The sequence below is a fragment of the Vombatus ursinus genome, unplaced genomic scaffold (assembly GCF_900497805.2).
Source record: "Vombatus ursinus unplaced genomic scaffold, bare-nosed wombat genome assembly UNPS02014784.1, whole genome shotgun sequence".
In the NCBI taxonomy this organism is placed as follows: Eukaryota; Metazoa; Chordata; class Mammalia; order Diprotodontia; family Vombatidae; genus Vombatus; species Vombatus ursinus.
In genome coordinates this window covers 31,737,698-31,762,428 of record NW_020954562.1, presented here as the reverse complement: position 1 = coordinate 31,762,428, position 24,731 = coordinate 31,737,698, and the positions used below count along the sequence as shown (strand labels likewise).

The window sequence follows — 24,731 nt, the reverse complement described above, 5'->3', positions numbered from 1 at the left end:
GTAAAACAACTGACCTGGAAAATTGATCCAGGAGAGACAATTTAAAAATTATTGTTCTACCTGAAAATCACAATGAAAAAAGGAGACTGGATAGTATGTTTCAGGAAATCATTAAGGAAAACTGCCCTGAGGTCCTGGAACCAGAAGGTAAAATAGCCATAAAAAAAAATCCACCTACTGAAAGAAATTCTGAATTTAAAATGCCAAGGAATATAGTAGCAAAATTCCAAAATTACAAGGTCAAAGAGAAAATACTGCAAGCATCCAGAAAGTAACAATTTAAATATCATGGAACCACAGTCAGGATTACATAGGACCTTGCAGCTTCTGCATTAAAAGCCCATAGGGTATGGAACATGGTATTCCATAAGGCAAAGGAGCTTAGATTACAAACAAGGATCAACTACCTAGTTAAAATGAGCATGATCTTTCAGGGGAGGAGATGGATATTCCAAGAAATAGGGGACTTCCAAACCTTCCTGATAAAAAGACCAGAGCTCAACAGATAATTTGATCTTCAAGTAGAAGACTCAAGAGAGACATAAAAAGGTAAATGGAACAGAAAGATACAATATGTTGTTAATAAGGGCAAACTGTTTACATCTTTATGAGGGAAGATGACACTTGCAACTCTTGAGAACTGTGTTGTTATTACACCATGTTAAAGGAGTATATGTAAAAGAGGTGGATATAAGTTGACTTTGATGTAATGATAAAAAAAAAATCTAATCAAGTCCGTTAAATGGATCCAAGTAAGTGGATTAGTCTGATCTAAGAAAATGTGCTGAGAAAGGAGAAAGCAGACAGGGTAAATTACATTGCAGGAAAAGACACAAAAACCTATTATAGCAGAGGGAAAGAAGGGAGGGAGATGAGGATTGTTTGAACCTTATTCTCATCAGATTTGGTTCAAGAAGGGAATAACATAATCAGTTAGGTACAGAAATCTAACTTGTCCTGTACGCAGTAGGAGGGAAAAGGGGAAAGAAAAGGGAGAGGAGACAGAAGTGAGGGATAGAAATCCAACTTACTCTATAGGCACTAGGAGGAAAAAGAGGAAAGAAAAGGGAGGGGGCATAGAAGGAAGGGAAGAAGCAGAAAGGATAAAGGGGAAGAAAAGGGAAAGGGCTAATGGAAGAGAGAAGAGACTGAAGGAGGCGGTGGTCAAAAGCAAAACACTAGTGAGGAGAGAAAAGGAGAAAGAAAAGCATAAACAGGGGCGGGGGGAATGATGGAGAGAAAGGCACAGATCGTGATCACAACTGTGAATGTGATTGAGATGAACTCTCCCATAAAACAGAAGCAGATAGCAGAATGGATTAAAAACCAGAATCCTTCAATATGCTGTTTACATGAAACAATTTGAAAAAGAGTTACACACACAGGGTAAAGGTAAAAGACTGGAGCAGAATATATTATGCTTCAGCTGAAGTAAAAAAAGCAGGGGTAGCAATCCTGATCTCAGACAAAGCAAAAGGAAAAATAGATCTTATCAAAAGAGATAAGGAAGGAAAGTATATGCTGCTAAAAGGCACCATAGACAATGAAATAATACCATTACTAAACATATATGCACCAAACGGTATAGATCAACGAGTTGGACATACACTAAAAGAAAACAAAAAAAAAAACTAGAAAAAATAAATTAAAAGTCCTCAATTAAACATCAAATTAAAAATATTGAAAACCAAAGAAAAAAATCATAAAATTGAAATTAAGAAAACTATTGAACTTATAAAGAAAACTGGGATTCCACAACTCCTTCTATTCATACTATATAGTACTGAGTACTGGGCTACCATGGTCTCTTCAAGGCTAGTCTTGGCACTTAAAGTTTAGAGATATGGGTTCCAGAAAATATTCTCTCTAACTACTGGGGTCTCTGCCACACAAGTTATCATGACCAGAATCTTGGAGAGGATAACTCCTCAGTAGGTAGGTCATCTCTTCTTGCTGTTTTGTTCTACTTAGTTATACAGATAAGGAAAAATAATAAAAGGAGAGTGCCTGAATTTCTAACTGGCCCTCCCTCCCCCTTTTATAGGCTAACAAAAAAGGATTGCTCCTTTCAGGACATCTTTTTTTCACAACGGTCCCAGTCAACCAATTAATCATTAAATCAACACACACTGAATAAAGAATGGGTCATTATACCCTTCACAATGGAGGTGAAATGAAATCTCCCCTTAGCTTTACAGGGATAAAGACTTGACCTGTGATTCTTTTTACAGAGAAAACTCCTGGGTAAAGAAACTCCCTATTTACATACAGGACAAACAGTATTTACAGTACATACAGGTAAGTATCTTTTCCTGCAACTTAAACTCTTAGACTGCTGTCAAAAACACTGAAAGTTTAAGACTTGTCCAGGGTCTCACAACCAATACTTTTTAGGGCAGGAGGGGAACAGAAATTTTCTGTTACCTGCCTCTCTCACCTCTCGGCTCTAAGCTGAGCAAGTTGATCTGGGAACCACCTGAGTCAACCCCTTACAAAAGTAAAACTTGATTTAAATTAACTTTGGTAATGATTACTGCAAGGCAAGTCATTGTTCTTTAGAAAATAAATGAAAAACACCATACTTATTCATAAGGTTGAAAACCTGGGAACCATTTTTGTGAGCTAAACTAAAACTTGATTTAAATTAACTTTGGTAATGATTACTGCAAGGCAAGTCATTGTTCTTTAGAAAATAAATGAAAAATGTCATACTTATTGGTAAGATTGAAAACCTGGGAACCATTTTTTTTAGCAACCACATATGGTCACGTAATTTCTGTTCTATATTCTATCTTCACATTTTAGAGTGAACATATTAGGAAATGGGTAGGGGAGAAGTGAAATAAACATTGTAATTATTAACTGCTCAGTAATATATTTGAATTTTTGTTCATATGGCATGTTACAAAGACAAGAAAATTGAAAGGATGCATTTATTTACCTTTGAAATCTTTTTTAGAAGAAATACAAAAGTATCGCTTCCCTGCTTGCAGTTTGGAGAATTTTAGGATGTAGTCAGTTTAAAGAAGATGGTATGCCAGATTAGCTTCATTTCCTTTTTTGATAGGGCTACTAAGCTAGTAAATAAGGGATATGCTATGGATATGGATAACAGAGATTTCAGTAAAATGTTTAACAGAGTCCCTCATGTTATTCCCATGGACCAGTTGAGTTATGTAGGCTAGAGTGGTGAAATAAGTCAAATGGCTAACTCCAAAGACTATCATTTATTGATGGTCCTTTGCCAGGATGCTTGCCTTAAACATAAATTCTTGGCTCTATGCTATTGCTTTTTTTAAAATAAATTTATTTATTTTTAGTTTTCAACATTTACTTCCACAAGATTTTGAGTTCCAAATTTTCACCCCATCTCACCCCTCCCTCCACCCAAGATGGCATGCATTTGAATACCCTTTCCCCTAGTCTGCTTTCCCTTCTATCTCTCCCCCCTTCTCTTATCCATTTCCACTTCTATTTTTTCTGTAGAGCAGGATAGATTTCTGTACCCCTTTTCCTGTATTTCTTATTTCCCAGTTGCATGTGAAAACATTTTTTTTAAATGTGTTTTTAAAACTTTGGGTTCCAAATTTTCTCCCTTGCTCCCTCCCCACCCACCTCATTGAACAGGCAAACAAGTCAATGTAGGTTATACATGTGAAGTTATGCAAAACACTTCCATAGTAGACATGCTGTGAAAAACTAACTCTATTTCCCTTAATCCTATCCTGCCCCCCCATTTATTCTATTCTTTCTTTTTACCCTGTCCCTTCTCAGAAGTATTTGTTTTTGATTATCCCCTTTCCCAATCTTCTCTCCTCTCTAATATCCCCCTGCTCTCTTGTCCCCTTTCCCCCATTTTGCTATAGGTTGAGACAGATTTCCATACCCAATTGAGTGTGTATGTTATTCCCTCCTTAAGTCAAATCCTATGAGAATAAGATTCACTCATTCCCTCTCACCTCCCCCTGTTTCCCCTGTACTGTAAGAACCTTTTCTTTTCTGTCATTTTGTGAGATGGATTACCCCATTCTACCTCTCCCTTTCTCCTTCTCCTAGTATAATCCTCTGACCCCTTAATTTTATTCTCCAGATATGAGCCCTTCATCATCAACTCACCCTGTGCCCTCTATCTATCTGTCTATCTATCTATCTATCTATCTATCTCTCTACATACATATAACTTTTTCCCTCCAACTACTCTAATACTGACAAAGGTCTCATGAGTTACAAATATCATCTTTCCATACAGGAATGTAAACAGTTCAACCTTAATAAGTCTCTTATGATTTCTCTTTCTTGTTTACCTCTTCATGATCCACTTGACTCTTGTATTTGAAAGTCAAATTTTCTATTCAGCTCTGGTCTTTTCATCAAGAATGCTCGAAAGTCCTCTATTTCACTGAATCACCATTTTTTCCCATGAAGGATTATAGTCTGTTTTGCTGGATAGGTGATTCTTAGTTTTAGTCCCATCTCCTTTGCCCTCCGGAATATTATATTCCATGCCCTGCAGTCCCTTAATGTAGAGGCAGCTAAATCTTGTCTTATCCTGATTGTGTTTCCACAATACTTGAATTGTTTCTTTCTGGCTGCTTGCAATATTTTCTCCTTGACCTGGGAGCTCTGGAATTTGGCTACAATATCGCTAGGAGTTTTCCTTTGGGGATCTCTTTCATGAGGAGATTGGTGGATTCTTTCAATTTCTATTTTGCCCTCTGGTTCTAAAATATCAGGGCAGTTTTCTTTGACAACTTCTGGAAAGATCATGTCTAGGCTCTTTTTTTGATCATGGCTTTCAGATAGTCCAATAATTTTTAAATTCTCTCTCCTGGATCTATTTTCCAGGTCAATTGTTTTCCCAATGAGATATTTCACATTGTTTTCTAATTTTTCATTCTTTTGAATTTGTTCTACAGTGTTTTGATTTCTCATAAAGTCACTAGGTTCCAATTACTCTCTTCTAATTTTTAAGGAAGTATTTTCTTCAGTAATTTTTTGGACTTCCTTTTCCATTTGGCCAATTTTGCTTTTTAGGGCATTCTTCTCCTCATTGGCTTTTTGGACCTCTTTTGCCATTTGGGTTAGTCTATTTTTTAAGGCGTTATTTTCTTCAGTATTTTTTTGGGTCTCCTTTAGCAAGTTATTGACTTGTTTTTCGTGATTTTCTTGCATCACTCTCTGTTTTCCCTATACTTCTCTTACTTGCTTCTCAAAATCCTTTTTGAGATCTTCCAAGGCCTGGGACTGGTTCATATTTTTCTTGGAGGCTATGGATGTAGGAGCTTTGACTTTGTTGTCTTCTTCTGGATGTATGTTTTGATCTTCTTTGTCACCAAAGTAAGATAATATAGTCTGATTCTTTTTGCACTGCTTATTCATGATCCTGGCCAATTATTGAGTTTTAAACTCTTTGTTAAGGTAAGAATCTGCTTCCAATGTGGAGAATGTACTGTCCCATGCTTTGGGGGTTTATACAGCTGTTTTCAGAAATAATTCTAGGGACCTGTAAATTTTCAGTTCTTCCAAGGTGGTATGATAAGGGGTGAGGTGTTTCCTATCTACCACCACAGTAAACTCCACCATGCCAACACTCGTCCTTGCCCCAGTACCCCCCCTCAGAACTGTGACCCAGACCCAAGCATGGGCAGAGTAAGAAGTTCCTGCCTCAGCACTGGCAAAGAGATCCTTGCAATCCCCCTCTGATCAAGTACCCTCAGTCCGTGGGCTGGAAGCTCAGGAGGCAGCCACTGACCCGGGGGGCAACTGAGATCTAGCTTCTACCTCTCCCCACAGTCACAGACTTTTCCCACTGACCTTCTAAGTTGTCTTTGGCTTTCAAGGGTTGAGAAGTCTGGAAACCACCACAGCTGCCTGTGATTCAGTCCTCTGAGGCCTGCTCCAGGGTGCTGCAGCCTGCATGCCCATGCCACACTGGGCTCCTCTCCCTGCCTGGCATGATATACCTTTCAAGTCAACCATTCAGGTTGTTTTGGGCTGGAAATTTGTTTCACTCTGCCTTTTTGTGGGTTCTGATGCTTTAGAATTTGTTTAGAGCCATTTTTACAGGTATCTGGAGGCGTTTAGGGGAGAGCTCAAGCAAGTCACTGCTTTCAGTGATTTTTTTTTAAATCAAATATATAAAAGCAGAAATGAAATGTCAATCAAATTTGCAAATGGCCTAAAGGAAGTGAAAATTAACACAATGTATGAAAATGTCAGAATCCAAAGATCTCAACAAGCTAGAATAGTGAGCTCAATATAATGAGTAAATTTAACAGGAGATAAATTTAAAGATTTAAATTAAAAACAATCAACACCATGAGAAGGCAACCATGTTACTATTACATCAAATTATTTTAACAGACATTTTCCAGAATAATAGACATGATAGATCATATAATATAGCCTGGTCAAATATCCTGTAGGTCACTGTGGTGCATTCTGGGTATCATATTTTGCAGAGATAAGCAAATTCAAGCACATCCAAGAAAGGACAGTCAGGATGAAAAAAAGCTTAAGACTAGAAAACAGAGGATGGAAAATGAGTTGTACTCTGAGCACATTCCAATCTACACAAATATGTTCCCCAAATATGTTCCCCAAATATTTTCCAAGTGTATGACTTTGTTCATACTGCTTCATCAAATAAGAACATCTTCCTTCCCATGTCTACAGTCATGAAAATGCTTCTGATCCTTTAAGGACCAATCACTTCTTTATGAAGCCTTTCCCGATGTAAATTTTCCGTCCTCTGAACTCACCCATACTCAGTCCTTCATATGATTCTTATGGCACTAATGCAGTCTGACATTACTATTATTTTATATCTGTCCTGTCATTTCTACTGGATAGATAAGCTTCTTTACCTGAATAGTAACCCTTATTTACTTTTGTAATGACTAAGGTAGAACAGTGTTTTTCACATGAGAAGTATTTAATTAGGTAAGCAGTTAATCAGTTCATTATTGAGTGAAATGGATCCAACCTTTGAGGACATCTATACTAATCTAATACAGCAGTTCTTTCTGCTGAATGTTTGAGTCTGCTAAAACTTTTCTCAAATGTCATACATGTTCAACAGACAAATAAAATCTCAGGGGGAAAGGGATTTCAAAGATGATTTAGTTCAATCACTACCTGAAAAAAGTATGCCATCTTTAGATAGGGATATGAAAAAATAGAATGTTCAAATACTGCTTGAAGTCCTCAAGGGAGAGATCCCAGTTCTTCCCAAGGCAATCCATTGTACTTTTGGATACCTCTTTGTGTTAGCTAGTCTTTTCCTTGTATTAAGACTTAAATGGAATCTCTACACATCTAATCAATTTCTCCTAGCTCTGACCCAAGTAGAAAAAATTGCATCCCTCTTCCACATGCTTCCAATTGCTAAAATTTGAAGATGGTTTTCTTGTCATTCCTTCATTCTCAAAGGACAAGTTTTTCAGTACTCATTCCATCCTAATTAAAAATTTAAAACTATATTCTAGCTTTTTAATCTACTTCCAAAATGTAGAATGCAAAGACAAACACAATATTTTAGATGCAACTGGCCACAAGTAGAATGTAGTCAGATTCTCACTTTCTTCCTCATAAAGTAGCCAAGTACTGCCTTAGGTTTTGTGGCCTCTTTGTCACACATTAGCACATATTGAGCTTGTAGGTCTCTAGCAAATACCCAGAACTTTTCTACATAACTTCTGCCTCTGTTCTTTTTGTGCTAAACATAGAATGTAACTAAAATGTACAAATAGAATGTAAATAGAGAATGTTGAAATTCTATCCTCTTAAAATCTTTTTTTTTGTATCCTGACTGTCATACAATGTGTTTGACACATTTCATTCTTGTGACTACTACAATTTTTTTAAAAATTTTAATTAATTTATTTTGATTTATCAACAATCACTTCCATAAGCTTATGAGATTTAAAATTTTCTCCCACTTTCTCCTCACCTCCCTCACCAAGATGACATGCAGTCTGATATAGGCCATGCATATACATTCTCATTAAATATATTTTCACATTACTGATGTTGTAAGTAAGAATCAGAACCAATAGGAGAAACCACAAGAAAGAGGAAACAAAACACAACGGAAGAAAAAAAATCAAATAGTATAGTTCAATCTACATTTAAACTCTGTAGTTCTTTCTTCTTTGTGGATAGCATTTTCTATCACGAGGTCTTTGGAGATGTCTTAGATACTTGTATTGCTAAGAAGGGTTAAATCTATCAGTATTAGTCATTGCACAACATGGCTGTTACTGCGTACAATGTTCTCCTGATTCTGCTCACTTCACTCAGCATCAGACCATACAAGTGTTTCTGGGTTTTTGTGAAGTCAGCCTGTTCATCATTTCTTATAGCACAATAGCATTCCAACACATTCATATACCATAACTTGTTCAGCCATTCCCCATTTGATGGGCATCCCCTCAATTTCCAATTTTTTGCCACCACAAAAAGAGTTGCTATAAATATTTTTGTACATGTGGGTCCTTCTCACATTTGTATGATCTCTTTGGGATACAGACCTAGAAGTGCTATTGCTGGGTCAAAGGGAATGGATATTTTTATAGCCCTTTGGGCATAGCTCTACATTGCTGTCCAAAATGGTTGGATCATTTCACAACTCCACCAACAATGCATTAGTGTTCCAAATTTCTCACATCTTCTCCAACATTTATCATTTTCCTGATTTGTCATGTTGGCCAATCTGAGAGGTGTGATGTGGTACCTCAGAGTTACTTTGATTTGCATTTCTCTAATCAATAGTGATTTAGAGCATTTTTCATATGACTATAGCTGACTTTAATTTCTTCATCTGAGAACCTCCTGTTCATATCCTTTGACCATTTATCAATTGAGGAATAACTTGTATTCTTACAAATTTGACTTAATTCTCTATATATTTTAGAAATTAAGCCATTATCAGAGAGACTGGTTGTAAAAATTCTTTCCCAATTTTCTACTTTCCTTCTAATCCTGGTTGCATTGGCTTTCTGCAAAAACTTTTCAATTTAATGTAATCAAAATTATGCATTTTACATTTTGTAATGTTCTCTATCTCCTGTTTGGAGGTAACCATCAACTCCTGAGGTAGCCCATTCACTTTTTTTCTTTTATTTTTCTTTTTTCTTTTTTTCTTTTATAAATTTTGCATTTATTTGGAATTGAGTTTCTCTTTTACCTTTGCATCTTTTTATTTTTTTTCTTTCCTCCTTCTCTTATCCCCTTCCTCTTCTATTTTCCTGTAGGCCAGGGTAGATTTCTATACCCCATTGCCTGTATATCTTATTTCCCAGTTGCATGTGAAAACAATGTTTTAACATTTGTTTTTAAAACTTTGGGTCTTGAATTTTCTCCCTTCCTCCATCCCCATCTGCCCTCATTAAGAAGGTAAGCAACTTGATACAGATTACACTTGTGTAGTTATGCAAAACACTTCCATAGTAGTCATGCTGTGGAAAACTAACTATATTCCCCTTCATCATATCCCACTCCCCATTTATTCTATTCTCTCTTTTGAACCTGTCCCTCCTCAGAAGTGTTTGCTTCTGATTACCCCCTCCCCCATTCTACCCTCCTCTCTATCATATCCCACTCTATTAACCCCTTCCCCCTATTTTCCTGTAGGGTAAGATAGCTTTCCATACACAATTAAGTGTGTATGTTATTCCATCCTTAAACCAAACCCTATGGGAATAAGATTCACTCATTCCCTCTCACCTTCCCCTGTTTCCCCTGTACTGTAAGAACTTTTTCTTTTCTGTCATTTTGTGAGATGGATTACCCCATTCTACCTCTCCCTTTCTCCTTCTCCCAGTATAATCCTCTCTCACCTCTTAATTTTATTCTCCAGATATTGCCCATTCATCTTCAACTCACCCTGTGCCTTCTATCTATCAGTCTATATATACATATAATTTTTCCCTCCAAGTACTCTAATATTGGCAAAGGTCTCATGAGTTACAAATATCATCTTTCAATGTAGAAATGTGAATAGTTCAACTTTAACAAGTCCCTTAAGATTTCTCTTTCCTGTTTACCCCTTCATGCTTCTCTTGAGTCTTGTATTTGAAAGTTGAATTTTCTATTTACCTCTGGTCTTCTCATCAAAAATGCTTGAAAGTTCTCTATTTCACTGAATGTACATTTTCCCCCCTGAAGGATTATACTCAGTTTGGCTGGGTAAATGATTTCTTGTTTGTAATCCTATCTCCTTTGATCTCCAGAATATTATATTCTAAGCCCTGTGCTCCTTTAGTGTAGAAGCTGCTAAAACCAGTGTTATCCTGATTGTGTTTCCATAATACTTGAATTGTTTCTTTCTGGTTATTCATACTATTTTCTCTGTGACCTGGGAACTCAGGAATTAGGCTATAATATTCCTAGGAGTTTTCCTTTAGGGATCTCTTGTGGGAGGTGATTGGTGGAATCTTTCCATTTCTATTTTGCCCTCTGGTTCTAGAATATCAGGGTAGTTTTCCTTGATAATTTCTTGAAAGGTAATGTCTGGGATCTTTTTTTGATCATAGCTTTCAGATAGTCCAATAACTTTTCAATTATCTCTCCTGGATCTATTTTCCAGGTCCGTTGTCTTTTTTTTTTTTTTTCCGCAATGAGATATTTCATATTGTCTTCTATTTTTTCATTCTTTCGGTTTTGTTTTACAATGTTTTGATTTCTCACAAAGTCACTAGCTTCCAATTGCTCCACTCTAATATCTAAGGAAGTATTTTCTTCAGTAAGCTTTTGGACTTCCTTTTCTATTTGAACAATTCTACTTTTGAAGGCATTCTTCTCCTCATTGGATTTTTGGACATCTTTTGCCATTTAGGTTCGACTATTTTTTAAGGTGTTATTTTCTTCAGTATTTTTTTGTGTCTCATTTAGCAAGCTATTGACTTATTTTTCATGATTTTCTTGCATCACTCTCATTTCTCTTCCCAGTTTTTCCTCTACTTCTCTTACTTCCTTCTCAAAGTCCTTTTTGAGCTTTTCCATGGCCTGGAACTGATTCATATTTTTCTTGGAGGTTTTGGATGTAGGAGCTTTGACTTTGTTGTCTTCTGTTTGTATGTTTTGATCTTCTTTGTTACCAAAGAAAAACTCTATGGTCTGACTTTTTTTGCTCAGTTTGCTCATGATCCCACCCAATTTCTCCAGTTTTAAACTCTTTGTTAAGGTGGGGGTCTGCTTTCAGTGTGGAGAATGTACTGTTCCAAGCTTCAGGGGTTTTGTGCAGTTGTTTTCAGAGATACGTCTAGGGACCTGTAAGTTTTTGGTTCTTCCAAGGTGATATAATAAGGGAAGAGGTATTCACTCTTTTTTGACCTGTGCTCTGGTCTTTGAGTGACCACAAGCTCTCTTTTCTTTTACAGCAGAGGGGAAGAATGGGAGGTAAGAGGGAATGAGTGATGTTGCTCTCACGGGATTTGTCTTAAGATGGGAATAATATACACACTCAATTGGGTATGGAAATCTATCTTACCATACAGGAATAAACAGGACAAAGGCATAGGAGTGGGGGCAGGGGATGATAGAAGGGAAAATGATTGGTCAAAGGGGTAATCAAACACTTTTGAGGAGGGACAGAGTCAAAGGAGAGAATAGAATAAATGGGAGGTTGATGGGATGGAGTTAAATACAGTTATTCTTTCACAACATGAATATTATGGAAGTGTTTTGTCTGATTACAAAAGTTTAACCTATATAAAATTGCTTGCTTTCTCAATGAGGGTGGGTGGCAAGGCATGAAGGGAGAGCATTTTGAACTCAAAGTTTTAAAAATGAGTTTTAAAAATTGTTTTTTACATACAACTGGGAAATAAGATATGAGGTACAGAAATCTATCTTGCCCTATAGGAAAATAGAAGGGGATAAGAGAAGGAGTGGGGGTGATAGATTGGAGCAAGGGATATTTAGAATGCATGCCATCTTGGGTTTGGGGGAGGGGAAGGATGGGGAAAAAATTTGGAACTCAAAGTTGTGACATACTCATTCAAATAGTAAGTGTCTGAAACAAGATTTCAGCATGTCTTTTTACATAATTCCTACACTGATACTCATTCAATTAAGTGTGTTTAATACAGTGAACACATTTTTCTCAGTTTCTATTATTTGAAATGAAGTATTATAGGGATATATTAAGAAAAATTAGATATATACTTGTTCCTGCACTCAAGGAGATACATACCTGTATAGTTTTCTTTAATAAAGTTTTGAAAATTAAACACATTAGTTTCTAAATTGCATTCTCTAGGGGAAAACAAAATTTATACCCCAATTCCTGCTTCTTCTTTTGTGCTTTTTTCCCTTCATAAAAAGAAAAAAGTACTTTGTACTCACATCTATTAAATCACTATCTTTTCAAGAAATTCTTTGATTTCACTTTGTATCCTCAAGCAATATGGGTACTAAATAGTGATTTGCGAATGACATTCATTTTGTCATCTTAGCGAGTTAAATGTTTTTCTGTAAATATTATGGATGTAGTTGAGCATTATGGTCAAATTGAAAATCTGGAAAAGCATTTAAATCAAGAAGTCACTCTGAAAAAGCATGTTTTCATGAGAGTGACTCATTGAAGTTATAAGAAGTATTTATGAACAGAAATATATAGTCATATCAAAGACAATGGCACTTAGCAAATGGGAATTCTTACTACTTCTTTCAGGCCTTTGTAATGCTTTAGTTTTCTTGTTCTGGTTTCCACTTTCATGAAGTGCCTTGAACCAGTCACGCAGTCTGTTTGCCACCTCTCTGAACTCCAAATCATCACACTCTATGAAAGCAACAAGACACAAACAGGAACCTTGGATGATTATTTAGCACAATGAGAATGCTTCTCTCTAAAAGAATCTCATAAATTTAAAGAAAATAAAACCTAGGGATGAGTCTAAATGTTCAGATCAAATTAATTTGTACTTCTGATGTTCCATAATATATATCATGAGAAAGCATGAATTTAATACAATTTTGCTTATAATACAAATGAAACTTTCTGAATATAAATGACATTAATAGATTATAAATAGCATTATTAAGACTAAAAAGCCAAACCAAAGCAACCTAATCAAAGGTACACCTGGGAAAAAAAGTTTTAACAAAATTAATTACATGTGACATATCTCTAACTATCCCTCTATTAAAATTAGAGATCATCAGATTCCTCAGGACCAAGGGATAGAATTCATTTGGGGAAAGAAGAATGAAGTGTTATTCATACTACTCCATAGAGGTATCTTTCAGATTCTGTTTTTCCATGACAGACATTTTATGCATAAATTGTTTATATAAGTCCTGGTTAGTATATTTTCTTTTCAACAAAAAAGACCATTTTTTTGGCTACAGAAAGGAATTAATGAAGAAAAAAATTCAATAAAATATTATTATCAGGTATAAAAAGAAAAAATATATATAGAGACTAATTGTTGTTAATTGGTTGTTAATTTTTAAGTTGACATATTCTTTCAAAGATTCTATGAATAAAAAAGAAACTTAGAGGGTTTTGGAGAAAAGCACTATGATTGTATGCATTCAAGAACATGACATGCTAAGTAATAGGTTGCCAAAATCAAATGTTCTGAAAATCTATTGGAATCACAGGTCCAATGATAGAAGCAAATGCTAATACAGTTTCTATCTTGATTTGTTGCAGTAATGCTACTTGCTCAACATACACACTTTCCTCAAACATGTACCACCCTTCCTCTTTTCTTGGGTTCAAGTGTTGGCATATATCTACTTCTGCCTTATGCTTCTGATACAAGTCCCATTCCCATATTCCCCACATTCCAGAAAAAAGCAAAGACGAAATCATCAAGTGTGAGAAAGGTCAAAAAAGACTGAGTTGGTCCCACATCTGTATACCATAATGATGGGAAACTCTCCTAATGTGTCTGTCACTCTGAATCACTACCTTTTGTCATGTTAACTAGGCATTAGTGGGTATACCCACATTTTATGGAGAGATTTCACTTAGCAATAGCTATGAAACTATAAAGGCCCACAATCTGATTAAATTAATTGGGGTGAATTCAACAAATTGATTAGTCTCCTTGATCAACTCCCCTTTAAACCTAATGTTTCAGTTTTATACATCTGTGTATAAGGTAGATCATGCCATTGTAAGAGATATTTTGTAATTACTTTGTAAATCAGTAAATTTATCAAAAGCCTTTATTTCTTTTTTGTCTCTAAGGTTACACATTACAAGGAATAAATATATACTTTTAATATCTTTTCCTTGACTACTTAATTATTTCAATTACTTAGGTAAGAGGAATGATCAACATCCCAAATGAAGGTGATTTAAAACATTCTGATTGCAAACTGCCATTTTGCTTGCGTCTCCACCATCAAATCAGTTCCAACATAAGCACTATATTAGCTATGCTTATAACTTTAACAAATTTAAACACACTGAGTAGATGTATTTCTTGAACACACTGAAATAAAATGAGATAATTTATACATACTAAGCAAGACAGATACGTTCACTTTATGTGTTTAAAGAATAGAGAAGTCCCTTCAAATCACAGTGCAAGTTATTTTAGTTCCTTTTCTATCTCAACTGAAAAACCCCATTGACAAGTGGGTGAACTGTTTTAGATGCTGAATACAAAAAATCAAAACAAATATTTGTCCCTTCACATCAAAATCTCCAGGAGGGAGATATAGCTATATATTACAGAGATAAATAAATACAAGCCAACTTTAAAAAGGGGAAAGTATGAATGAGTGTGAACCAGAGTGAATAAAAAGGCATCTTGTAAGAGCTGACACATAAGGTGAGACTTGCAGGAATCTAAAGATTTTTTTTCATGTTGTAAAAAAGTAACTATATTTCCCTTCATTCTATCCTGCCCCCCCACCCTTTATTATATTCCCTCTTTTGACCCTATCCCTCCTTAGAAGTGTTTGCTTCTGATTTCCCCCTTCCCCAATCTGCCATCTTCTCTGTCATCCCCTTGCTCTCTTACCTCCTTCCCACTTATTTTCCTGTAGGGTAAGATAGATTTCCATACCCAATTGAGTGTCTATATAATTCCCTCCTTAAACCAAATCCAATGGGAATAAGATAGATATAGATATAGATATAGATATATAATATATAATGCATATAAAACATACACATAATTTTTTTCCTCCAATTACCCTAATACTGACAAAGGTCTCATGAGTTACAAATGTCATCTTTCCATTAAGGAATGCAAACAATTCAACCTTAATAAATCCCTGATGATTTCTCTTTCCTGTTGACCTCTTCATACTTCCCTTGAGTCTTATATTTGAAAGCCAAATTTTCTATTCAGCTTAGGTATTTTCATCAAGAATGCTTGAAAGTCCTTGATTTCACTAAATGACCATTTTTTCCCCTGATGTTTTATACTCAGTTTTTCTGGATAGGTTATTCTTGGTTGTAATCCTATCTCCTTTGATCTCCAGATTATCATACCCCAAGACCTCTTATCCCTTAATGTAGAAACTGCTAAATCTTGTGTTATCCTGATTGTATTTCCATAATATTTGAATTGTTTCTTTCTGGCTGCTTGCAATATTTTCTTCTTGATCTGGGAACTCTAGAATTTGCCTATAATGTTCCCAGAACTTTTCCTTTGGGGATCTCTTTCAGGATGTGATTGGTGGATTCTTTCCATTGCTATTTGGCCCTCTGGTTCTAGAATATCAAAGCAGTTTTCCTAGAAAGTCTCTTGAAACATGATGTCTAGACTCTTTTTTTGATCATGGCTTTCAGGTAGCCCAATAATATAATATAATATTTTATTTATATTTATATTTATATATTTATTTTTTATATTATATCATATATATATATATATACACATATGTTTGGGAAAAAAAGGTGAAGTAGTCTAAAAAAATTCTTTTTATGATACAAATATGGTGCTGATACCTAAACCAGGAAGAGTCAAAACAGAGAAAGAAAATTACAGACCAATGTCCCTAATGAATATAGATACAAAAATTTTAAATAAAATAATAGCAAATAGATTACAGCAAGTTATCACAAGAATAATACAATATGGTGAGGTAGGATTTATATCAGGAATGCAGGACTGGTTCAATTTTAGGAAAACTATCAGCAAAATTGATCATATCAACAACAAAACTAAAAGAAACTGCATGATCATCTCAATAGATTCAGAAAAGCTTTTGACAAAATATAACAAACTTTCCTATTAAAAACACTAGAGAGCATAGAAATAAATGGAGTATTCCTAAAATAATAAACAATATCTACCTAAAACCTTCAGCAAGCATCATATGTGATGGGGACAAGCTAGAAGCATTTCCAATAAGACAGGGGGTAAAACAAGGATGTCCATTATCATCGCTGTTGTTCAATATCATATTGGAAACATAAGCTTTATCAATGAGATAAGAAAAAAAATGGAAAGTATTAAAATAGGCAAAGAAGAAACAAAGTTATCATTCTTTGTAGATGACATGATGCTATACATAGAGAATCCTAGAGAATGAAGTAAAAAGTTACTCAAAATAATAAACAACTTTAGCAAAGTTGCAGGCTATAAAATGAATCCACATAAATCATTGGCATCTCTACATATTAACAACAAAGCCCAACAGCAAGTGATGGAAAGAGAAACTCCATTTAACCTAACTGTACACATTATAAAATATTTAGAAGTGTACCTCCCCAAAAAACCCCCAGGAACTATATGAACACAAGTACAAAACACTTTTCACACAAATAAAGTCAGATCAAAATAACTGGAAAAAATATCAGTTACTCACGTGTAGGCCAAGCTAATATAATAAAAATTACAATTCTACCTAAGTTAATTTACTTATTCAGTGCCATACCAATCAAACTACCAAAATATTTTATAGTTAGAAAAACTAATAACAAGATTCATTTGGAATAACAAAAGGTCCAGAATATCAAGGAAACTAATGAAAAGAAAGAAAGGGGAAGTTGGCCTAGCCTTCCCAGATATTAAATTGCATTATAAAGCAGCAATCATCAAAGTTGCTTGGTACTGGCTAAGAAATAGAGTGGTGGATCAGTGGAAAAGATTAAGTATGCAAGACACAGTAGTCAATGACTATAGTAATCTATTATTTGATAAACCCAAAGACCCCAGCTTTGGGGATAAGAACCCACTGTTTGACAAAAACTGCTGGGATAATTGGAAAAGACTATGGGAGAAACTAGGCATATATCAAAATCTCCCACCATATATGAAAATAAAGTCAAAATGGGATCATGATCAAGATATAAAGGCTGATCCTGTAAGCGAACTGGGAGAGTAAGAAATAGTTTACCTATCTGATTTATGGAGAACAGAATTATTCATGACCAAACAGGACATAGAGAACATTACAAAGAACAAAATGGATAACTTTGATTATATTAAATTGAAAAGTTTTTTGTACAAAGAAAGCTAATGCAACCAAGATTAGAAGGAAAGTGGAAAAGTAGAAAAGAATTTTTACAACCAGTCTTTCTGATAAGGGCCACATTTCTAAAATATATAGAGAATTAAGTCAGATTTATAAGAATACAAGTCATTCCCCAATTGATAAATGGTCAAAGGGTGTGAACAGGAAGTTTTCAGATGAAGAAATTAAAGACATCTATAGTCATATGGAAAATGCACTAAATCACTATTGATTAGAGATATGCAAATCAAAACAACTCTGAAGTACCACGTCACACCTATCAGAATGGCCAAGATGACAAAAACAAGAAACTGATGAATGTTGGAGAAGATGTGGGAAAATTAGAACACTAATGCGTTGTTGGTGGTGTTGTGAAATGATCCAACAATTTTGGAGAGTAATTTGGAACCGTGCCCAAAGGGCTATAAAAATGTTCATTCCCTTTGACCCAGCAATAGCACTTCTAAGGATATATACCAAAGAGATCATATAAATGGGATAAGGACCCATATGTACAAAAATATTTATAGCAGTTCTTTTTGTGGTGGCAAAGAATTGGAAAGTGAGAGGATGCCTGTCAATTGGGGAATGGCTGAACAAGTTGTGGTATATGAATGTATTGGAACACTATTGTGCTATAAGAAATGATGAACAGGCTGACTTCAGAAAAACCTGTAAAAACTTGTATTGTCTGATGGTGAGTAAAGTGAGCCAAACCAGGAAAATGTTGTACACAGTAACAGCTGCATTGTGTTATGATTAATATTGATAAACTTAACCCTTCCCAGCAATATAAGTATCTAAGACACCTCCAAGGGCTTCATGATGGCAAATGCTATCCACATCAAAAGAAAGAATTATGGAGTTTGAATGCAGATTGAAGCATATTATTTACTATCTTTTTTTTTCTTCTATTCAGTTTTGTTTCCTCTTTCTGATGGTTCCTCCTATTGGTTCTAATTCTTACTTACAACATCACTAATGTGAAAATATTATTAATAGAAATGTATATGTATACCCTATATCAGATTGTGTGCCATCTTGGGAAGCATAGTGGGGAGGGAGAGGGAGAAAACTTTTAAACTCAAAAGTGTATGGAAGTGATTGTTGATAAATCAAAATAAATTAATTAAAAAAAAACAAAAACTTTTTCTCCATCTATTGTGATAATCATGTGGTTTCTGTTAGTTTTGTTGCTGATCTCATCAATTAAGCTGATAGTTTCTGTAATATTGAACCCTCCCTGAATTCCGGGTATTAATTCTACCTGGTCATAGCGTATTATTCTTGTGATAAGTTGCCGTAATCTTTTTGCTAATGTTTTATTTAAAATTTTTGAATCTATATTCATTATGGAAATTGGTCTATATTTTCTTTCTCTGTTTGAATCTTCCTAGTTTATGTATTAGCAACATATTTATATCATGACAATAATTTAGTAGGAGTCCCTCTTTACCTGTTTTCCCAAAGAGTCTATATAGTATTGGAATTAATTGTTCTCTAAATATTTCATATAATTCACTTGTAAATCCATCTGACCTTGGGTATTTTTTCCCTAGGGAGTTCGTGGAATACTTGTTCAATTTCTTTTTCTGAGATGGGGTTATTTAAGTATTTTACTTCATCTTCTGTTAACCTGCACAATTTATATTTTTATAAATATTTATCTATTTAACTAAGATTGGCAAATTTATTGGCATAGAATTGGGCAAAATAGTTCCTAATTATTATTTGAATTTCCTCCTCATTGATGATGGATTCACTCTTTTCATTTTTGATACTGATAATTTGTTATTTTTTCTTCTTTAAAATTAAATTAACCAAAAGTTTATGTATTTTATTATTTTTTTTCTTTTTTCATTAATAAGTTTATTTATTTTTAGTTCCCAACATTTACTTCCATATGGTTTTCACTTCTGAATTTTCACCCCATTTTACCTCTCTGCCCACCCCAAGATGACATGCATTCTGAATACCCCTTCCCCTAGTCTGCTTTCCCTTCTATCTCTCCCCCTCTTCTCTTATCCCCTTCCCCTTCTATTTTCCTGTAGGGCAGGATAGATTTCTGTACCCCATTTCCTGTATTTCTTATTTCCCAGTTGCATGTGAAAACATTTTTTTAAAACATGTGTTTTTAAAACTTTCAGTTCCAAATTTTCTCCCTTCCTCCCTCCCCACCCACCCTCATTGAAAAGACAAGCTACTCAATATAGGTTATACATGTGCAGTTATGCAAAACACTTCTATAGTAGACATGCTGTGAAAAATTAACTTTATTTCCATTTATCATATCCTGCCCCCCCATTTATTCTGTTCTTTCTTTTGACCCTATCCTTCCTCAGAAGAATTTGCTTCTGATTACCTCCTTTCCCAATCGGCCCTCCTCTCTATCATCTTCCTACTCTCTTGTCCCCTTCCCACCCTATTTTCCTATAGAGTAAGACAGATTTCCATACCCAAATGAATGTGTATGTTATTCCCTCCTTAAGCCAAATCCTATGAGACTAAAATTCATTCATTTCCCCTCCACTATAAGAGCTTTTTCCTTTCTGGTTTTTTTTTTTTTTTGGTGAGGAAATTTACCCCATTTTGCCTCTCCCTTTCTCTTTCTCCTCATATAATCCTCTCTCACCCCTAAATTTTATTCTCAGAGATATGACCCCTTCATCCTCAACTCACCTTGTGCCCTCTATCTATCTATCTATCTCTCTACATACATATAATTTTTTCCTCCAACTACCCTAATACTGACAAAGGTCTCATGAGTTATAAATATCATCTTTCCATGCAGGAATGTAAACAGTTCAACCTTAATAAGTCTCTTATGATTTCTCTTTCCTGTTTACCTCTTCATGTTCCACTTGAGTCTTGTATCTGAAAATCAAATTTTCTATTTAGCTCTGGTCTTTTCCTCAAGAATGCTTGAAAGTCCTCTATTTCACTGAATGATCCTTTTTTTCCCCTGCAGGATTATACTCAGTTCTGCTGGATAGGTGATTCTTGGTTGTAATCCTATTTCCTTTGTCTTCCGGAGCATTATATTCCATGCCCTGCAGTCCCTTAATGTAGAAGCTGTTAAATCTTGTGTTATTCTGATTATTTTTCCACAATGCTTGAATTGTTTCATTCTTGCTTCTTGTAAAATTTTCTCCTTGACCTGGGAACTCTGCAATTTGTCTACAATATCCATAGGAGTTTTCCTTTGGGAATCTCAGGAAGAGGTTGGTGGATTCTTTCAATTTCTATTTTGCCCTCTGGTTCTAAAATATCAGGGCAGTTTTCCTTGATAATTTCTTGAAAGATGATATCTAGACTCTTTTTTTGATCATGGCTGTCAGATAGTCCAATAATTTTTAAATTCTCTCTGCTGGATCCATCTTCCAGTTCAGTTGTCTTTCCAATGAGATATTTCACTTTGTTTTCTAATTTTCATTCTTTGGGATTTGTTTTACAGTGTCTTGATTTCTCATAAAGTCACTAGCTTCCAATTGCTCTATTCTAATTTTTAAGAAAGTATTTTCTTCAGTAATCTTTTGGACTTCCTTTTCCATTTGGCCAATTTTGCTTTTTAGGGCATTCTTCTCCTCATTGACTTTTTGGACCCTTTTGCCATTTGGGTTAGGCTAATTTTTAAGTTGTTACTTTCTTCAGTATTTTTGGGGTGTCCTTTAGCAAGCTGTTGACTTGTTTTTCATGATTTTCTTACATCACTCTCATTTCTCTACCCAGTTTTTCCTCTACTTCTCTTACTTGCTTCTCAAAATCCCTTTTGAGCTCTTCCAAGGCCTGGGGCTGATTCATATTTTTCTTGAAGGCTTTGAATGTAGGAGCTTTGACTTTGTTTTCTTCTTCTGGTTGTATGTTTTGATCTTCTTTGTCACCAAAGTAAGATAATATAGTCTGACTCTTTTTGCACTGCTTACTCATGATCCCAGCCAATTACTTGAGTTTCAAACTTTTTGTTAAAGTAAGAGTCTTCTTCAAATGTGGAGAATGTACTGTCCCAAGCTTTGGGGGTGTGTACAGCTGTTTTCAGAGATACTTCTAGGGACCTGAAAATTTTCAGTTCTTCCAAGGTGCTATGGTAAGAATCGAGGTGTTATCTCCCCACTGCCACAACAAGCTCCACCACGGCAGCACTCCTCCTCACCCCAGGACCGCCCCTCAGAACTGTGACCCAGATCCAAACATGAGCAAAGCAAGAACTTCCTCCCTCAGCACTGGCAAAGAGATCCTCACAATCCCCTTTTGATCAGCCACTCAATTCCCTCCCAGTCTGTGGGCCTAAAGCTGAGGAGGCAGCTGCCGCCCGGGCCGTGCTGAGGGCCATGCTTGGGACTTACGGTTGAGACCTATTTTCTCTCTCTCACCACAGTCACAGACTTTTCCCAGCGATCTTCCAAGTTGTCTTTGGTGTTCATGGGTTTATAAGTGTGGAAACCACCACAGCTGCCCACGACTCAACCCTCTGAGGCCTGCTCTAGGTTCGCTGCAGCCTGCATGCCCATGCCAAACTACACTCTGCTCCCCACCCGGAGCAGTATACCTTTCCAATCAACCATCCAGGTTGTCTTGAGCTGGAAATTTGTTTCAATCTGTCTTTTTGTGGGTTCTGCTACTTTAGAATTTCTTTAGAGCCATTTTTACAAGTATTTGGAGGAGTTTGGGGAAAAGCTCAAGCAAGTCACTGCTTTCCCTCTGCCATCTTGGCTCTACCACTATTGTTTTTGTTTTTGTTTTTGTTTTTTTTTTCATAAAACCAACACTTCATTTTATGTATTAGTTCAACAATTTTCTTAATTTCAATTTTATTAATCTCTCCTTTTGTTTTCAGTATTTCTAACTTGTGGTCTAATTGAGGATTTTAATCTTTTTTTTTTTTTCCTATCTCCCCGAACCTCTCCTCTAACTGTTTGGATGCTATAGTAATTGATGTGTAAATATTTATTTGATATAATATAGTTTGGAATCTGGAAAAAGTAATAATTTTTAAGGAAAGATTTTCTTTAGTAAGTTTTGGACCCATTTTTCCATTTGGCCAATTCTGCTTTTTTAAGATATTTTTCTCTTCATTGTCTTTTTGGACCTCTTTTGCCATTTGGTGTAGTCCATTTTTTAATGTGTTATTTTCTTCAGTATTTTTTTGGGACTCCTTTAGCAAGCTGTTGACTTGGTTTTATGATTTTCTCACATCACTCATTTCTCCTCTCAGATTTTCCTCTACTTCTCTTACTTACTTTTCAAAATCATTTTTGAACTTTTCCGTGGCCTGAGACCAATTCATATTTTTTCTTGGAGGCTTTGGATGTAGGCATTTTGACTTTTTTGTCTTCTTCTGGTTGTATATTTTTGTTACCAAAGTAAGATTCTATAGTCTGAGTTTTTTTCCCTGTTTGCTCATCTTCTCAGCCAGTTACTTTACTTTTTAATTATTTGTTAAGATATGGTTATGCTTTTAGTGTCGAGAGTGAATTGTCTCAAGCTTCAGGGACAGCTAATAGTTCAGCTATTTTCAGAGATACTTCTCAGAACCTGTATGTTTTCAGTTGTTCCAGGGGTATATGATCTAGAGAGAGATGTTTTCTCCTCTCCTGACCTGTGCCCTGGTCTGTGGGCAATGACAAGCACTATTTTCTGCCCTGAAACTTTGAGGAGGGTCTCCTATTCACTGATACCACAACCTCTATTATGCTAGGGCTCTTTTTCACCCCAGGACTGCCACCCAGAACTGTGGCCCAGATCCAAGTATGGGCAAAGCAAAATAATCCTGCCTCAGTGCCAGCAAAGAGATCTTGGGGGCCTGATCTGTGCTTGCATGTCCTATCCTGGACTATACTCCTCTTCCAGCCTCATGGAACAGGCCTTTTCTGTCAATGTTCCATGTTTTCTTGATCTGAAACTTTGATTTACTCTATAGTTTTGTTACTTCTGCTGCTCTAGAATTTTTTTAGAGTGATTTCAAAGGCATTTAGAAAAGTGAGGGGAAGAGGTCAGGCAAGTTCATGCCTTTACTCCACCATCATGGCTAAGCTCCCTCTACCCCTCTTCTGTGTCAGCCTGACCATTTCTTTTTTTCCCCTTTTTTAATTAATTAATTTTGTGTTCTCAACATTGACTTCCACAAGATTTTGAATTTCAAATATTCTGCCCACCTCGTCTCTCCCCCCACCACAAGATGACACGCATTCTGAATTCTCCTAATCTGCCCTCCCTTCTATCTCTCCTCCCCCTTGCATATCCCCTTCCCCTTCAATTGTCCTGTAGGGCAGGATAGATTTCTATACCCCATTTCCTGTGTATCTTATTTCTCAGTTGTATGTGAAAACATTTTCTTAAACTTTTGTTTTCAAAATTTTGGGTTCCAAATTTTCTCCCTTCCTCCTTCCCCACCCACCTTCATTGAGAAGACAAGCAACTCGATACAGATTATACATGTATAGTCATGCAAAACACTTTCAAAGTCATCATGTTCTGAAAAACTCAATATATTTCCCTTCATCCTATCCCACTCCCCATTTATTCTATTCTCTCTTTTGACTCTGTCCCTCCTTACAAGTATTTGCTTCTGATTACCCCCTCCCCCAATCTGCCCTCCCCTCTATCATCTTCCTGCTATCTTGTCCCCTTCCCCCCTATCTTCTGTAGGGTAAGATAGAGTTCCATACCCAAATGAGTGTTTATGTTATTCTCTCCTTAAGTCAAATTCAATGAGAATAAGATAAACTCATTCTCTCTCACCTCCCCCCCCATTTCTTCTCAACTGTAAAATCCTTTTCTTTTCTGTTTTATGAGATAATTTACTCCATTCTACCTCTCCCTTTTTCCATCTACCAGTATAATACTATCTCACCCCTTAATTTTATTCTCCAGATATCATCCCTTCATCCTCAACTTACCCTGTGCCCTTTATCTATCTGCCTATTTGTCTGTATGTCTATCTATCTATCTATCTAGATACATATAATTTTTCCCTTCCAACTACTATAATGCTGACAAAGGACTCATGAGTTACAAATATCATCTTTCCATGCATAATGTAAACAGTTCAACCTTAATTAGTCTCTTATGATTTCTCTTTCCTGTTTACTTCTTCATGTTCCACTTGACTCTTGTATTTGAAAGTCAAATTTTCTGTTCAGCTCTGGTGTTTTCATCAAGAATACTCGAAAGTCCTCTATTTCACTGAATGTCCATTTTTCCCCTGCTCAGTTTTACTGGGTGGGTGATTCTTGTTTGTAATCCTATGTCCTTTGCCATCCAGCATATTATATTCCAAGCCCTGCAGTCCTTTAATGTAGAAG

The 24,731-nt window shown here is 35.7% G+C and overlaps 1 protein-coding gene across 5 annotated transcripts in view; it reads right to left on the bottom strand.

Annotated features, from left to right (window-relative positions):
- Positions 1-24,731, bottom strand: part of SPOCK3 (SPARC (osteonectin), cwcv and kazal like domains proteoglycan 3) — a 706,138-nt gene that overhangs the window by 67,181 nt on the left and 614,226 nt on the right. For 4 of the 5 annotated variants that reach the window (XM_027866933.1, XM_027866928.1, XM_027866929.1 and 1 more), the window contains one exon: positions 12,665-12,784. The exons of the other annotated variant lie outside the window; for it this stretch is intronic. In XM_027866933.1, coding sequence (XP_027722734.1) covers positions 12,665-12,784 — 120 coding nt within the window. The remainder of the gene's footprint in view (positions 1-12,664; positions 12,785-24,731) is intronic. 5 annotated transcript variants of the gene reach the window in all.